This window comes from Phascolarctos cinereus, unplaced genomic scaffold (genome assembly GCF_003287225.1).
Source record: "Phascolarctos cinereus isolate Bilbo 61053 unplaced genomic scaffold, phaCin_HiC Scaffold_726;HRSCAF=1367, whole genome shotgun sequence".
Classification (NCBI taxonomy): domain Eukaryota; kingdom Metazoa; phylum Chordata; class Mammalia; order Diprotodontia; family Phascolarctidae; genus Phascolarctos; species Phascolarctos cinereus.
In genome coordinates, this window is record NW_027556098.1 from 410,610,031 (window position 1) to 410,627,115 (window position 17,085).

At 54.2% G+C, this 17,085-nt stretch overlaps 1 protein-coding gene across 1 annotated transcript; it reads left to right on the forward strand.

Moving 5' to 3' along the window:
- The first annotated feature begins 76 nt into the window (after nt 1-76).
- DACT3 (dishevelled binding antagonist of beta catenin 3) lies at nt 77-17,017 on the forward strand. The gene is made up of 4 exons (XM_020978441.2): nt 77-2,938; nt 9,917-10,013; nt 10,150-10,299; nt 12,798-17,017. The coding sequence occupies exons 1-4, from the start codon at nt 2,648-2,650 to the stop codon at nt 14,171-14,173; spliced, it is 1,914 nt and encodes a 637-aa protein (XP_020834100.1). The 5' UTR covers nt 77-2,647; the 3' UTR covers nt 14,174-17,017.
- The last annotated feature ends 68 nt before the right edge of the window (nt 17,018-17,085 follow it).

The following is a 17,085-nucleotide window of genomic DNA, read 5'->3' on the forward strand; positions in this document are numbered from 1 at the left end:
CTGACTGTCCCCGCCTTCCCTTTGCCCCCATCATAAGGACACTGGGGCTCCCGATGGATGCTATAGTGAGAGGTGATGGGGGCAGGATGTGGGGGCCGAGGGCTCCTGGGGGATGGGGAGTGGGACTTCCAAGGTCAGTTCCTGCTCTCTGTCCTATGAAGTCCTGCGGAGAGGGGAAGTGTGCGGCAGCCACGCAGCTGGACCACCAGGGGGAGTCAAGACCCCTCCTTTCAAAAAGACGTGGCTGGAGAGAGCTCTCAGCCTATTAAGGTGGGAGGAAGGGACCCTGGAAAGATCAGGCCCTGTTTCTGAATTCCGCCCGAGCCTCCCAAGATCATTAGAAGGAAGGACCCTTAGAACTGGGAATGTCAGAGCTTGGAGGGGCCTCAGAATAGGGAAGGTCTGAGCGGGGAGGTACTTTAGAACAGGGAAGGTCAGAGGTAGGAAGGGCCTTAGAACAGGGAATGTCGAAGCTGGAGCAGACCTTAAAAGGCCATCTAGGTAGAGATATGGAGGTCCAGATGGGAAGGAATGGGACAGGAGATTCCTGCCTGATCTTGTCATTGTACCAGACTGAAGGTACCAAAAAGCAAAACAAAACAAACAAAAAACCAATTCAGTTTGCCTGGACTATGTAATTTCTCAGATGCATGGAACTTTGGAGGCCAATGAGTCCAGTCCTCTCATTTCATAAATAAAGAGACAGACTTAGACGAGAGAGATGGCTTGTCCACATCACAGCCCACGTCAGAGCCAGGACAAGGGCAGATTCTTGTCCCCTTTACAGCCTTTATGGCCAGAGCCATATGACCTCTGGGCAATTCTCCTCCAGCCAAGCCTGAAGACCACCACTATTGCCGCTGGTGGCAATCCATTCTATTTTTAGGCAGCTTTGACAGAAAGGTTTTTCTGACCTGGAGACAAAAATCGGCTTTAAGCTACTCTCCCTTGTCCCTCCCCTCTGGAATTAAATAGACAAAGTTCAGTCCAGTGGACAAAGAGTCCTAGACCCTGGAGTCAGGAAGACCCAAGTTCAAATCCAGTTTTGGAAACTTACTAGCTGTGTGACCAGGGGCAAGTCACTTCGATGCTTCCTGACTCAGTTTCCTCAGCTGTAAAATGGGGATAGTAGTAGCGCCTACCTCCCAGGGGTGTTGTGAAGATCAAATGACATGTTTATGAAGTGCTTTGCAAATCTTAAGAGCACTGTATCAATGCCAGCTATGGGCTGTTGTCCTGACTAACCCCTCTTCCGAGTGACCCCCTAAACATCGACAAGCATGGAGCACCTACTGTGTGTACTTAGACTAGAGAACCGGCTTTGGGGAGCCTTCTGCCCAGCCTCTGACTGGACACATGCTAGGTGTGTGACCCTGGGCTCCATCCGAGCTTGGCGCAGATGTGTGTGGGGAGGAGGATTCCCCCCCCAAGGAGTTCCTAGGCGCTATCCCCTACCCTGGAAGATACAAAGACAAATCAGGCCCTGCCCTCGAGGAGCTTACACTCTCTGGGACCATGCCTCAAGTCCCTTCTAAATCTTCTTTTGGGAAACATCCTCAGTCCTTTCAGAGGATGCTCCCACGGTCCCTGAGCCCTCTCCACCATGCGCTGCAGTCTTTTGGCTCCTTCCGGCTCCATCCCGTTCATAATCAGAGCCTGGCCCAAGCCGGAAAGGATCGTGTCTGGAGCCAGATTGTGAATGCTTCTGGAGGAATCACGGAAGCCTTCCTGGAGGAGGTAGAGTTTTGGAGCACCAGCAGGATGGGGTGGGTCCGGGGGCTGAGAGACTGGAGGATTTGGGAAGGGGAGGAGGAGGAGGAGGAGGAGGATAAAGAACGATCAGCCCTCCTTCCCTAACCGTCACCCGATTGGGTGAGCGAAGAGAAAGGGCGCTCGGCCCTCCCTTTTACCCCCGCCCAAGTTTCTCTAATTATAATATTCATGTTCTCAGAGGCCATTCTATTGATGCCCGCCCACAATGGGGCGGGTCCAAGGGAGCCGCCCCACCCTTCCCGCAGATAGGCGAATCAGCGGGTGCCGTGAAGCGAGGGGCCTTGAGCAGCAAATCACCGGAAGAAAAGGGAGGCCGGGGGATGGGACTACGCGGTTGAAGGACAGCGCGGCGTGGCGAATCCGGGAGGGTCGAATGGCGCGGGGTGGGCAGAATGAGACCTAGCAGGGAGGAGAAGGCGGGCATATGCAGACGTAGGAAATCTCACCAATGGCCGGCAGCCCCCGAGGGCAGTTGGGGGGGGGATGTGGAGGGCGTGGCTATGCCGCTAATTAGGGCTTCGAACCCCTAGGCCCACGGATGTTCCCCGACCGCGGGGTCTGGTGGACGGGAGGCGTGGTCCATGCAGATCTTCACCGTTCAGACCTCGGAGGCCCACCAATGGCCCTGCTGTTGGGGGAGCCGAGGGGCGTGGCTCAGTGGCTAGTCACCAATGGAAAGCCCTCTGGTAGCGCCTAGGGGGCGGGGCGATGCAGATCAGCCTCGGCTCCGCGGCCCAATGGGATGCGGCCTATGCAGATGAGACGGTGACAGCCGGGCCGGACCGGCGGGCGGGCGCGAGGCCGGCAGGGCGCTGGGGGCCCCCAGGGAAGCCGGGAGCGGGGGCCGAGGCCCGGCGGAGGGGACGACGCGGCCATGATCCGGGCCTTCTCGTTCCCCGTGAGCCCGGAGCGGGGCCGGCTGCGGGGCTGGCTGGAGGGCAGCCTGGCCGGCCTCTGCGAGCTGCACTGGTTGCGGGAGCGCCAGGAGTTCCGCGTGCGCCAGGCGCTCCGGCTCGGCCAGCCTCTGGCTACGGGCGCGGGGCCCGGCGGGGCGGCCGACGACGGCCGGGACCAGGAGGACGAGGCCCTGGGAGACGATGATGGCGAGGAGGACGACGACGAGGCGGCGGCGCGCCGGGCCGCGGCCGCGCTGGAGGAGCAGCTGGTGAGTGCGGAGAGGACGCTTGGAGATCCCCCCCCCGTGGGGTCCGGCCCCTTCCAGCCCCCCGCCCTCGTGTCCTTCTCTTCGTCCTCCTCCCTTGGAGGGCCTGGGCGACATCCCGGCCGGACCCTCGGCTCCGGCCATCACCCTGCGGATCTCGTGCCCTGCGAGCCGTCCCCGCGGGGATCACGGCCCCCCACCCTCCCATTCCTGCGTGGACCTCCCCTCCCTGTCCTTGTACATCTCGGCCCCTTCTCTCTGCCCTGGCCTCGGATCTGTTAGAAGGGACTGGAGGGGGAGGGGGAGTCCGAGCGGGAGGGGGTGGACCTCCCCCTCCGTCCCCAAGCCTTCCCTATCTGTCTCCACCGTTGGGGAACTGAGGTTGGGGGTCCCCTCTCCGCTTTGGTAGGCCTGGGAGGGGGCTCAGCGTTGAGAACTGTTGGGAGGACTTGAGGCACATCCCCCATCCCCGGGTCTCATTCTCGGCTCCGCGTCTCCACTCTCTTTCTTACGCTGCTCTCCTGCTAGAGGTCTTGGCTATCTCAGAGGAAGAGAGGGTCAGAGCCCAGGGGGTCACCTGGACGCTATATGCCTCGTGCAGCGTGCTTGGGGCCCTCCTCCCTCCCTCTCCCGACTTGAGCTTAGTCTAAAGGGCTTCCCAGACCTAGGGTAGGGGGATGAGCCTGGCAAGGGATGCGAAGGTCAACTGGGGAGGGGGGCGGGGCATTGTCTCTCCCTCTCGATCCCTCAGGCTCGCCTTTCTTGGTCTCTGTTTGTCATTTGGTTTTAACTTCTTAAATGCATCCCCCTTTGAGCATCCAGATCTCTCTCCTTCCAGTCCCGGCCCCCGGACTCCCAATCCCGTGTCATTTCCTCCAGACTCTAATTTCCCTGACCTGATGCTCTCTGGTCGAATTTTCTCCGGTTCAGCCCAGCCTTGGCCTTCGGTTGGGAGAGGAAATGCGAGCCCCTATTTTTTAGGGGGAAGAGGTGGGCTTTAACCCATGGAGGGGGATGGGGAAGAACAGGCCTAGAGCTTTGCAGACCTCCTTCACACTCCCCCCTCCCCTTTCCTCCGGGAGGGCCTGGCCACATTCCTCTCTCCAAGCAGAAACAGCTGTGGGAGGCCCCGCCCCTCCTGGCCTCCGCCTCGGCCCTTCTCCAGGAGAGAAGAGAACCACTGGGATGGGGATGAGGGTGGAAAAGGGGAGGGGGTAGAGAGGAGAGGGCCTTATGCGGTGGGGGTGCTAGTACCCAGGCCAGCGGTGAACTTGCGCTGGGGGGTTGGGGAAGCCTGGTGGACGAGGAAGCTGGCGAAGGGGTAGATGATTCCCCCTATCCCCACGTCTCTATCTGTCTCTGTGGCTCCCTCTCGTTATGCCTCCATCCCTCCCCATCCCCATGTTTCTCTGGCTCTCCCTTGTGCCTCCCAATATCCGGCAGGGAGGAGGAGGGGGAGAAGGCTTTCTCACCGCGGGTGGGCGCGAGGAGGGCTGGGCGCTCTGGGGAGTCTCAGAGGAGAGGGTTCTTTCACCCGCTTGGGGTCAGGAAGTCTGGGGGGGGCCCGGGAAGGTGGGAGAGGCCGCCCCAGTCAGAGCTGTCTCCAGGCAGAGCAGAAGGGGGGGCGGGGGGAGGGGAGGAGGAGAGGGAGAGACAGCCTGGGCTGGAGGAGGAAGGCTAAATATATTCTCTGAGGGGAGGGTGAGGAGGGGATAGTGGGGGAAACCCATCTTCCAGCCCGAGCCCCGAATACACAATGTACCCTCAGGAGGAACTGGGCTCTCCTAGCCCCGCAGCGGGGAGGACCAAAGTTAGTCTTAGATGGACTCTCTAGGAGGATGAAGGGCCACCGAAGCCGCTCTAGAAGAGGAATGGAGTGCAGTGGGGAAAATCAGTCTATATTTGAATCTCTACTCTGTTGGAATCTTACTCTCTGTGTAACCTTGGGTCTCAATTTCCCCCTCTGTGAAAGGAAGGGTTGGACTAAATGAGCTGGGAGCTCTAAGTGTTATGAAATCCTGGATCTCTCCACAGTGTTTTCTGGCATCTGGCCCTGAAGGAGCTGAAGGCAGGGTTGGGGAGGAGAGGTGGGGAGAGTCTCCTCCAGGGCCCCCTTCTCTCTGCCCTAAATAGGGAAGGAACTGATTCTTCTGGTGAAGCCCTGCCCCTTGCCCCTCCTCTCTTCCCAGCTCCTGGACCAGGGAGGCCAATCTCCCCTTCTTCCTGCCCTAACACCCAGACAGGAAGCTTTTGTCTTCGGGTCAGGAATCATAGTGGAGGGACCAGGGACTGGCAATGCTCGCACCTGGTTTCTAATCTGAACTTTGGATATAGACCGTGCATAGGTGAAGGCATGACCGTCTCCCACTCTGGGCCTCAGTTTCCCCAATTGTAAAAGGAGGGCATTGTAGAAAGTGATCTTTGAGTTGCACTTTAGCTTTTAAATTTTATTTTTTCCATGAGCAAGCATGTATTTTATTTCTCTTGTCCATTCTCAATTTAAAAGGAAAAAGAAAAAAAAACCCAAACCCTTATAACAAGTATAAGATCAAGAAAAAAAAATTCCCACATTATGTCCAAAAAATATGCCGTTCTACATCTTGAATCCATCGCCTCTGTCAGGAATCCTTTGGCATCATAGCTGGTCATTGCCTTGCTCGGAGATCTGAGTCTTTCAAAGACTTGGTTACTGTATAAGTTATCCTTGCAGCTCTCATCATGTCACTCAGCACCAGTTCAGAAAGTCTTCCCAGGTTTCTCTGAATCCATCTCTTTTGTTATTTCTTATGTCAGTCAGTCAAGAAACATTTATTAAACATCTACAATTTGCTAGACTCTGGCAAAGAAAGGCAAAAGACAGTCCTGCCCTCCAGGACCTCCATCTAACTAGGGAGACAGAGTGCTAAAAGTAGTACAGTAGCATTCTACTGCGTTCACATAGCATGATTTTCTCAGCCATTCCCCAACTGATGGGCACCCCACCTGGTTGCCAGTTCTTCCCTGCCACAAGAAAGCTGTCATCAATGTTTTTGTACCTCTGGATCCTATCTCTTTCCTCAATTTTGTCTGCTTTTTAGCTTCAACCTTATCTTATTCCAAGGTAATTACAGCTCTGAGTATGAGGACCTAGATTTAAGTTTCTGTGGATGTAAACATCCGCTATTCTAAGTTTTTAAGTGAAAGATTTAATGAATGCAAAGTTCTGCAAAAGTTGACCTACATCCCCTAAGCTCTGGCTTTAGAATCATGGAGAATTATAGGGAAGAAAATCACTTATTGGCTCACTTTATCCCACCCAGTTTCCTCTGAGGAATCTCAAAATATAATTCTCAACACAGCTTTTGTCTGGGTCTCCACAGTAGTAGGTAAAAGTCCTCCACTTCCATGAAAGCAGTAAAGGTAACAATGCATATATCAACATATAGAACAGCCTTTATTTTTCCCTACAGAAAACATAGAAAAGGTTTGTAGCAGTGCATAAACAATGGCCCATTCTCCTCTGGTGAGTCCCCTCTCTCCTCCCAGGGTTCTAGACAGTTCCCCAGACTCCTGGTACCCCTCTAATACCTTGGTTTGGATTCCCAACACAAAGAAAACAAAATTGGGCTTCTCAAAAGGCATCTCCCCATCCCCTCAACAACTCATGAGTCTAATTCTCTTCAGGCCCCCTGCCTTATTTTGTTACCCTAAGGGGTTGAACTTGCCCAAGAAGAAATACAAACTTGGTTTCACTAGACAGGCAAGCCTCTAACATTCCACTGAGCTCCGCTCTCACCCATGCTGGTATCCAGCTTTAGGACCTCTCACTGCAAGGAAAGAAATTTCAGGTGGCTAAAGAGGCAGCCCCTTTTCCATTGAACCTGTGCTACCTGAATAACCTACCGAAACAGCTTAGGAAAAAGTCCAGGTATTCTCTCCCCATGTTGTGTTTTTACTCTCTTTCAGCTTTCTGTTCCTCTAGCCGTGTGGTGTGTGTGTGTGTGTGTGTGTGTGTGTGTGTGTGTGTGTGTGTATGTTTGTGTGTGGGGGAGGACACCATCCTTTTCTCCCCCATGGCCTAGTAGTGCTCAGGTCCAATAGGGGAAGGGCTTCATAGAAACCTGGATGAAGTACAGAAGAGATAGACTGAGGAACAGAGAGGTAGTGGGGAGAAGGTGGGACTTTCCCATCTTTCTCTAGAAGGCTCGGTCTCTGAATTCTTTAAGGACTCAAGGAAATCCCCATTGCTCTGTCCAGGAATCTAGGGTCAGGAACTCCCCCTCTTGGGTCTTGGGCCAAAGGGGTGGAGAACCTGTGTCCTAGAGGTCACAGGTGGCCCTCTAGGTCCTCAAGTGCAGCCCTTTGAATCCAAACTTCACAGAACAATTTGTTTGGATTCAGTCAAAGGGCCCCACTTGAGGCCCTAGAAGGCCACAAGTGGCCTCAAGAATGCAGGTTCCGCACCCCTGGTGGGGAGGGACAGCACCTGCACTCTCCAGGTGCCTCTGCCTCGAGGCAGCCACTGGTGATCATACAAAGAGCTAGCGTCTGTAGGGCACCTGCAGTCGGCCAAGCACTTGCAAATGTTATTTCATTCGATCCTCACAACAGCCCTGAGAGGTAGATGCTATTATTATTCCCATTTTCCAGATGAGGAAATGGAGACAGACCGAGGTGAAGTGACTTGCCCAGGGTCACACAGCTAGTAAGTGTCAGAGCTTGGATTTGAACTCAGCTCCTCTGACTCCATGCTCAGTGGTCAATCCACTGCAATACTCAGCTAAGAAGTCCCTGGAAATCCAGCTAAGAGGCTCTGGCTTTCTGGTCAGTTAAGGCCTCAGGATTTTACAGACAAAAAGCCATTTCTGCAACTGACACTCTCTCCCATGCCCCCCCTCCCCCACGCCGGACACCTTTCTCTTGATCCAGGCCGAACAGTTCATGTTCAGTGCCTCAGCCTCAGTCACTCATCCTCGGTGAGGTAGGTGTAGGTGGGCCTGCAATAGAACCCAAGCTTTGTCCCTTGTGCCCTTCCCCCTCCTAAGAGGGAGTCTGCAGGGTGTCCCAAAAGTCTGAGTGCAGTTTCTGGCGATCAAGACTGATTGAGCTTGGCCTCCCTTCTGCATTCAGGAGGGGACATCAGGATACCTGCTGAAGTTCCATCGGCCCTGAAAAGCCAGCTTCAAGCTCTGCTTCCTCTGTGAGGCCTTTCCGATTCCCTGGATCACCCTTCCTTCACCAACCTCATATTTTGTATTGCTGCTGTCAATGGATGATGTTGACAAGTTGCTTTGGGGTGGGCAAAGGCATTCACAAACACTGTAGCAGATTTGTCGTAGCCCCTTCCTAGACTGGAAGTCCCCTGAGGATAGGGACCAAAGCTTTAGAATAGGAAGGGACTGCTACAGCCATCGAGACCAGCCCCCTCCTTTTTTACAAAGGGGGAAACTGAGACTGGGGGAGGTGAAGTGACAGGATCATAGCTGTAGAGCTGGGATGCCGTTTAGTCCAGGGGTGGGGAACCTGCAGCCTTGTGGTCACGTGTGGCCCTCTAGGTCCTCAAGTGTGGCCCTCTGAATGAATCCAAACTTCACAGAAGAAATTCCCTTAATAAAAGGATTTGTTCTGTAAAACCTGGACTCAGTCAAAAGATCACACCCAAGGACCTAGAGGGCCACATGTGGACTCCAGGCCGCAGGCTCCCCACCCCTGATCTAGTCCAATTCCTTTCATTTAAGGAACTGAAGCTCTGAGGGGCTGAAGGATTCATCAGAGCTCACATAGCTAGTAAGCAGAAGTTGAACCCAAGCCCTCTTACTCCCCAATCCAGTAGCTTCCCCAAGCCTCTGTAACCTCTTGATAAGGGATTGTTGATTGAGCTGAAAGGGTAATGGTTTCCCAAAGCAAATTAAAGAAAGTTTACTCTCTTTCAATCTTTCCCCCTCCCCTCCAGGAATGGATTAAGATACGAGGAGCCTTAGGGCATGCCCTCCAGTGTCACGATCTGGGCAATTCTAGCACAGAGGAGAATAGAGACTTATCCAAGGTCAAACAAGCCAGAGAAAGGACTCAGATTTTTTTTTTTGGGGGGGCCTAGGCAATTGGGTTAAGTGACTTGCCAAGGTCACACAGCAAGCAAGTGTCAAGTGTCTGGTCTCAGACCGAATTTGAACTCAGATCCTCCTGACTCCAGGGCCAATGCTCTATCCACTTCGCCACCTAGCTGCCCCAGGACTCAGATTCTTCCTGGCTCTAGGCCAACCTCTATCCAAGTCAATTTAATCAGCATTCATTAAGCACTTACTGTGTGCCCGGCACTGTCTAGGGTGCTGAGAATACAAAGACAAAAATAAACTTCTGCCCTCAAGAGGCTTACGTTCTACTTGGGGAGAAACGAGTAAACAGATAAGTAAATGCAAAATGAATACCTAGTATGGAGGGTCCGCTAGCAACTCTGGGAACATGAGCTGAGCCGTGAAGGGAGCTTAGGATTCCCAGAGGGAGGTGAGTAGGAAGAGCATTCCAGCCTGATAGAAAGAAACCCTGAGCAAAGGCATGAGATGAGAGGTGGGATGTCCTGTATTGGGGGACAGCTAGTGGGTCACTTTGGCTGGAGTGCGCATCATGATGGGACTAATTCGGCCTGGAAACGTAGCCTAGAGCAAGCTGCAGAAGAGACATTGGTATTTTATTCTAAAGGCAAGGGAGTCACGGACTCTTTTAGATCAGGGCAGCAGTGTGGTCAGTGTATGCAAAGGTGCCTCCTGCTTTGAGCAGAAGGTCCCCAAACTCCAAGGCTACTTCGGCTGAAGCTTCTGCCTTCTGAAGGTTGTAGACAGTTGTGACCTCAGCTCCCCCAAGGAGTCTCTGGTCCCTCATTCCTGGTGCTCTTTGTAGGGGACTGGAGGCCCTGTGTTTCAGGGAAAGAGTGCACTTGTCTTCAGGAGTGTCTTTCCCTGGGTCCTTCCTCTTCCCTTTCCCTCACACCCATTGTTGTTCCAGGAGGCCCTGCCTGGGTTGATGTGGGAACTGGGTCAACATCTGGGAGAGCTGAGCCTGGATGCTGAAGGCCTGGAGGAAGATGTTGGGCTGAGCTCAGGTGAGAGGAAACCCAGCAACCTCAACCTAATCCCCTCAACTCTCAAAGTAGAGGCCCCAACCTACCTTCCCTCTTTTTGTCTCTCCCTCATCCCTCTTTCTGTCCTTTCAGTCTCTCCCTTCTGTACCTCATGCAGGTTTCTATGAAGGCCCTTCCCCTACTGGTCCGGACTCCCCTCCTTCAACGTTCGGAGCTGACAGTGGTTTCTCTGGCTCTGGTTCCTACAGCCGCCTAGGCCCCTCTGAGCCCCGGGGAGTGTTTGCCAGCAAGAGGCCCAAGTCTCTGGGTAAGAAGGCCAGGAAAGGGACACTTGGCTAAGTTGGAGGTGGAAGGAAGGGGCCTGGGAAAGGGCCACTGATTCATGGAATGTCACAGCTGCAATGGAACTGTGCTGAGAGCATCAGAAGGAAGTGTGTGCATATGTGTATGTGGGGGTATCTCTCTATTTGTACTGTGGTGTGGGTGTGGGTGTATGTATGTGTGTGGTGTGTGTATGTGAGGGTATCTATATGTGCTGTGGTGTGTATGTGTATGTATGTGGGTGTGGCATGGGTGCATGTGTGTGTGTGGTGTGTGCAGGTGTATATATGTGTGGTGTTTATATGTATATGTATGTGTGGTGTGTGTATGTGTGAGGGGTATGTGGTGTCTATATGTATGGTATGTGTATGTATATATGTGTGTGAGGTGTGTGTGGTGTGTATGTATGAGGCATGTGTGGTGTGTGTATGTGTGGTGTATATATATATGTGGTATGTGTATGTGTGTGGTATATACATTGCATGTTGTGTGTGCATGTGTGGTGTCCACATGTATGATATGTGTATGTATATGTGTGGCAGTCCATGTATGCAAAGTGTATGTGGTGTCTATATGCATGTATATGTGTGCATGTGGTGTGTGTGTGTATGTGTGAGGTATGTGGTATCTACATGTATGGTATGTATATGTATGTGTGTGGTGTGTATATGTATATGTATATGGGAAGTGTATATGTGGTGTCTAATGTGTGCATGTGTGAGGTGTGTGTGATGTGTATGTGTGAGGGGTGTGTGTGTGTGTGTGTGTGTGTGTGTGTGTAGAGGTGAGGACAGGTAAGGGGGAAGGAGAACAAAGGCAGTCAGACAGGTATGTCCGCAGGACTGGAAGGAGGGAGCTGGAGGTGGCTGTGGTTTTTCTCCCCGACCCCTGGCTTGCTGGGTGGCCCTGGGTAAGTCCTTCCTCCTCTCTGGGTTCCAGTTGCCCAATCTGTGAAGTGAAGGGCTGATTCTGGAGCTAAGGCCCTCAGAATGCTTAGGTTCTGCCAGGATAACTAGGCAAGAGAAAGGAATTGGGGAAAATTAGTGGAAAGAGGCCATCTGCCTAGAGCTGGAGGTGACAAGAACAAAGTAATGCTTTGAGGTTTGCAAAGCGCTTTGTTGTTCAGTCCTGTCTGACTCTCGTGGCTCCATTTGGGGTCTTCTTGGCAGAGACACTGGAGCAGTTCGTCATTTCCTTCTGCAGCTCATCCTACAGATGAGGAAACTGAGGCAAACGGGGGAAGTGACTTGCCCAGCGCACAGCTGGCGAGTGTCTGAGGCCAGGTTTGAGCCCAGATCTCTGGCAAAAACCATGGCAGGAGCCACTTAGCTTTGGGACTGGCAAAGCACTTTACTTGCCTCATTTGGTCACGCCTGTGAGGTGGGCGCTACTAGAATTCTCATTCCACACATGGGGATGTGAAGGATTTGCCTGGGATCCACAGACAGTATTTGAAATGCTCCAAGTCTTCCAGGCTCCAAATACAGCACCCAGTCCGTTCTACCACCTAGAGGCCGTCTGGTCTAAGCCCCTCATTTTTACAGAGGAGAAAACAGGCCCAGAGACACTGACTGACTTACCCTAGGTCACAGGTACTGTCAGAGGTGAGATTTGAACCTAGGTCCTCGGCTACAGAGGTGCTAATTCCACCACAGGAATAGGGATGGGTCCTGTGATTTCACTGGCGTGCTACAGAGCCCCTGAGTTACCTGGTCTGCCCTTAGCACTGGAGGACTAAATGTCTTGGTTGGTAGGCTAGGAGCTGTCTATCCGATGTGCCCCACCATGGGGTTTTTTGGGAAAAGATACTGGAGTGGTTTGCCATTTCCTTCTGTGATGGATTGGGGCAAACAGGGTTAAATGACTTGTCAAGGGTCACACTGCCAGTGAGTGTCTGAGGGCCCATTTGAACTTCGCACTCCAAGGCCAGAGCTCTATCCAGTGAGCCACTAACTGCCCTCTCAGTTCTGCTCTCCTAACCGGTAAATAGTAGAAAGAGCAAAGAGAACTTGAAGAATTGTCTTCAGCGGCCACCCCACTGGGAAGGGAACCATGCTTCTTTCACCGACTGGCTAAGTCTCCTAGTCAAGCCTTTTTGGAGTAGCTGCAGTGTAGAGGAAGGTATTCTGAATACGGGGTTAGACACCTGGGCATTCTGGGAGTTCTGGTTTGGCACCCGACGAGCTTCTGGACCGCTGGTGCCTCAGTTTCCTCATCTACGAAATGAAGAGACCAGACACTATCTGAGATCTCTTCCAAAGCTAAATTTCATAGGACTGGTTTCCTGTCAGTAAAATAATGGAGCTAAGATAGATAGTCTTTTAGACATCTTCCAATTCCGACTTTAGGGGTTCACTCTAAGGGAGGGGGGAAAAGGGGAGGGAATAGGGTGAGGCAAGAGATAAGACACGAGGGGGGGGAGTGTCCTTGGATGAGAGGAGGAGGCAGTGTCTCCACCCCTTCTTGTCTCCTCTCTCCCTGCAGGAGAAACGGGCCCCAGCTCCCAGGAGGCCTCCGCGGGAGGCCAGATAGGGGTGCCTCGCTCCTTCTCCGCTCCCTACCCGACTGCTCCCCAGGAAGCTGGGCCCGGGAGCGTGACCTCCTTCCTGTCGCCCAGTCCGCTCCATGCAGTGGCCCTGCAGAGCCCCTGCCTGCGCGGCCGCCTCTATCCGGACTCATCCATTGCTGGGCCCCCGGACGGCGCTGCCCCGGGCCGCCACCTGGAGAGCTACATCTCGGGCCTTCTGAGGCGCCGGCGGCGACTCCGTGGGCGGCCAGGGCCCGGCCAGCCCCGCACCAGTCCGGGCCCCGGGCCAGCTGAGCCGCCCGCAGCCCTCCGACGGCAGAACAGCGCTCGGCAACGGTCCGAGGAGTCGACGCACCCCAGCGTGGGCGGCTCTCCGGGGCCTGGGGGCTGGCCGTCCTGGGACTCCAGCCCGCCCCCAGCCGAGCCTGCGCCCGCAGTGAGCTCCTCACCCCCCAGCCCGGGAGAGGGCCGGCTGGTGAAGGCCCAGTACATCCCCGCGGCACACGGAGGAGTCCGCGGGCCTCCAGTGGCCCGCGCTGCCCGCCGCAAGGGCCCGCCGCCTCCCCCGCTCACTCGTGGCCGCAGCGTGGAGCTGTCGCCTCCGAGAGAGCGGCCCCGGCCGGGCGGCACCAGGAAAGGCCGGTTCCCCGACGGGGCGGCCCGCCGGGGCTCCCCGCGGGGCAAGAAGGCAGCCCGCTCTCAGTCAGAAAACAGCCTTCTCAATAGGCCAGGCGCTGGCCCTGGCGAACCCAAGTACCATACCGTGGAGAGGGAGGAGCCGAGGCCGGCCCGGCCCCGTCGGACCCCGGCGGGCGCGGCCCCCGCCTCCTCGCGCCGCTGGCGCTCCACGGCCGAAATCAGCGGCGAGGAGGCCGAGGGCGGGCGGCGGGTCAAGGCTGCTCCTCGCGGGGGCGGGGGCCGGGCCGTGGGAGGGGTTCCGGGGCCCTCGCCTGCCCCTCCGCGCCGCCTCCTCTACGGCTGCGCCGGCAGCGACTCGGAGTGTTCGGCGGGCCGCGGCGGGGCAGTCGGACGCCGGGGTCCCCCTCTGGGGGGCAGCAGCGGCGGCTACGGGCCCGCCTACGGCGAGAGCGAGTCGAGCGCCAGCGACGGCGAATCCCTCGCCTTCAGCTCAGCCTCCAGCGACTCGGAGGGCAGCGGCGGCGGCCTGGTGTGGCCCCAGCAGCTGGCGGCCGCGTCGGCGGCGGCCGGGCCCGGCGGAGGCCCGGGGGGAGGCCAGGGAAAGGTCTTCGTCAAGATCAAGGCCTCCCATGCGCTCAAGAAGAAGATCTTACGGTTCCGCTCAGGATCGCTGAAGGTCATGACCACAGTGTGAGCTCGTCTGGCTCATCGCGGAGGCGATTTACCCAGCCCTTCTCTGGCTGACTAGACTGGGAGCCAAGAACGCCAGGGTTCGCCCACTGATTCTCGGTGTGGACTTGGGCGAACTCGGGGCCTCAGTTTCCTTGGCTGTAGAATGGACTCAGTGAAGTAGGCAGCATGGTGTATAGAAATTTGGAATGAGATCTGGATTCAAATCCCGCCTCTGCCACTCGCTAGTTGAGTGACCTTTGCAAGTCCCTTCCGCTCTCTGAAAAGTGAGGCGGTTGGACGTCCGATTTCTAAGGTCCCTGCCAGCTCTGACATTCTATGAACCTAGGAGCCTCTAAGGAGCCCCTGCCCTTTACTGAAGGGGTCTCTACTTTCCTATCCCTTTCTGGTCTAGGAAATCCTCTAAGTTTGCCCCCCCCCCCAGTTCCTTCTTTCTTGGGTATTCTTCTCCCGTTCCCATCTTCATTGGTCCGTTTACGGTCCATTCAGCTGGGCCACGTTTCCATTCACTCTCCAAACCCTACCCTATCTGTCACCGAGATGACAGAGATGGCCAGTAGATAATGAGGGGAAACTCTCCTAAACTCTGACGGGGTAGAGTCCAGTAGTGCTAAGCCTCCCAGTGATCTTTTCTGATCGCTCTGTTTATGATCCAATTTGGGGGCTGAAAAATAGTTGAGGGCCTGAGCTCCCTGGTGCTTCCTAGCCCTTTCTTGGTGACCTTGGGTGAGAAGGAAAACGGGGTGGGGGTGGGAAGGAACAAGTATATTTCCAGGGATAGAAGTTGAGGGAGGAGGCCAGAGGGGCACCAATTCTTAATTAGTTTTGTTTTTTAAATTGCTGTATTTATTATAATGACGGCGACTCCCCAGGCGAGGGAGTGTGGGAAAATGGAGGATGGCTATCCTGTCCCGTACCCACCCTTGTCCCACGGGAGCCAGACTCTGTTTGTTTCTATATTCTCTTTGTAAATAAATTCACGGTGTTATCCCGGTGGTGGCTTCCTCTGGCCCCGGTGCTGATATGTTGGCCCTACAGAGATGGCAGCCTTGGCTTACTCTCTTCCAATCTAATTCAATAAGCATTTTTTAAAAAAAAAAATGCATTTTCTATAGCGCAGTGGATAGAGAGCCAGTCTCGGAGCCAAAAGGACTTAGGTTCGAATTTCATTTCTGACTCACCTAAGCTGTGTGACCCTGGGCAAGTCACTTCACTTCTCAGTGCTTTAGGCAGCCCTTTAAAACTGTAGGCTGTGGCATTGTGGTTGAATTGGTGTAGGAATCATCCTGTGCCATTTCAGACAAGCATCTCCTAGGCCACCTCTAGTTCTAGAGAATTCTTTCGAGGTCCTGGGGTGCTGAGAAGTTCAGGCTCGCCCAGGCTCACACATGTAGGCTTGTTGGAGGTGGTCATTGAACCTAGGTGGTCCTTCCTTTCTGGCTAACCCCTTAGCCTTTCTGCCTCATGACCTGAGGATACAAAGAGGAGAACAATTCCTGCCCTTAAGGCAATCCCATTCTACTGGAGGAAACAGATGGGTATAAACATGACAGTTTGAGGAAGAGGAATCAATCACACTAATACCTAAAACACCAGGAAAGGCTTCCAGACTTCCTGTAAGAGAAGCACCAGTGGGCCAGTAGGGAGCCATGGTTCTTGAGCAGGGGAGTCATCCGGTCAGACTTGTACCCTGAAAGAAGCTAGGGATTCCAGGAGGCAGAGGTGAGGAGAGAATGCATTCAATTCGAGTCAACTATCTTTTATTAAGTGCCTACTAAGTGCCCAGCACTGGACTAGCAGCTGGGGACCCAGAGATAGGAAACTAATGTTGTACTGGGCAGAAATACCCAGGCAGAGTACCCAGACAAGTAAATACAAAGTAAGGATAGGGACTGAGATCGCATTGCTTTAGGTAACTCCCAGGTGAGGACATTCCCTCTATTATTGCAGGTCTACACCTTCTCTGCAAACTATAGCTTTAGAGAGTTGCCTAGGGCTTGGAGAATTGAAATGACTTGTCCAGGGTGACACAGCCAAGGAAGTGTCAAAGGTAGGACTTGAACCCGGGTCTTCCTGGCTGGGAGACCAGCTGTCTATTCACTCTGACTGGTGTCATACAAAATACAAAGTAATTTGGGTGGGGAGAGTGAATAATTGGGGGAATCAGGAAAGGCCTTTTGTGGGGGGTGCTTGAAATAAGCCTCATTTTCTCCGTCTCTAAAAAAGGGGACGAGATGAGTCTCTCAGGATGCTTCCCAACCCTGACATTTGATTATTCTTCTACGTCTCTGGTGTCCCTAGCATTCCTCTCAGCTCCAAGGCTTGTGGTCCTGCCATCCACCTCACCCTACGGCCACTTAATGAGGGCACTATGTGCCCTACGTGGGCAGGGAAAGAGTCGTTAAATTTAGATGGGCACAGTAGCTGCCCTCACCAATCGGTCAGTCCACGAACATTTCTTGATCTCCTGCGATGTTCCAAGGCACTGTGATAGGCGCTAGGCGACCAAGAAGCCGTTTCCCAGTGCCTACGATGCTCTCCTTTCTCACTCCCATCTCCCAGAAGCCCTAGCTAGTTTCCTTTAAGACTCAACTGAAGAGGTCTTTCCTAATTTCCCCCTTTCCCTGCCCCGCCCCCCCCAGCTGCTAGTGGCCCTACCCCACGGCCATGTAAATATTTGGTAAATATCTTGTATATATTTATTTATGTACACATTGTCTCCCCTGAAAGAATGGAAGCTCCTTGAGGGCAGGGACTTTTCATTTCTGTCTTTGTGTCCCCAGCGCCTAGCACAGAGCCTGGCCCATAGCAGGCACATAATAAAAGCTTGTTGACCGGTTGCCTTCAAGGAGCTCACACTCTATCGGGGGAAAGAACCCGCGTACGTAGAAGCATAAGGCTTCCTCTCAGAGATGC

Bases quoted from the DNA above. Each gene is read 5' to 3' on its own strand.
- DACT3 (XM_020978441.2), top strand. From the start codon at position 2,648: ATGATCCGGGCCTTCTCGTTCCCCGTGAGCCCGGAGCGGGGCCGGCTG. The intron at 2,939-9,916 runs GTGAGTGCGGAG...TTGTTGTTCCAG, and splicing joins CCGCGCTGGAGGAGCAGCTG to GAGGCCCTGCCTGGGTTGAT. The intron at 10,300-12,797 runs GTAAGAAGGCCA...CTCTCCCTGCAG, and splicing joins CAAGAGGCCCAAGTCTCTGG to GAGAAACGGGCCCCAGCTCC.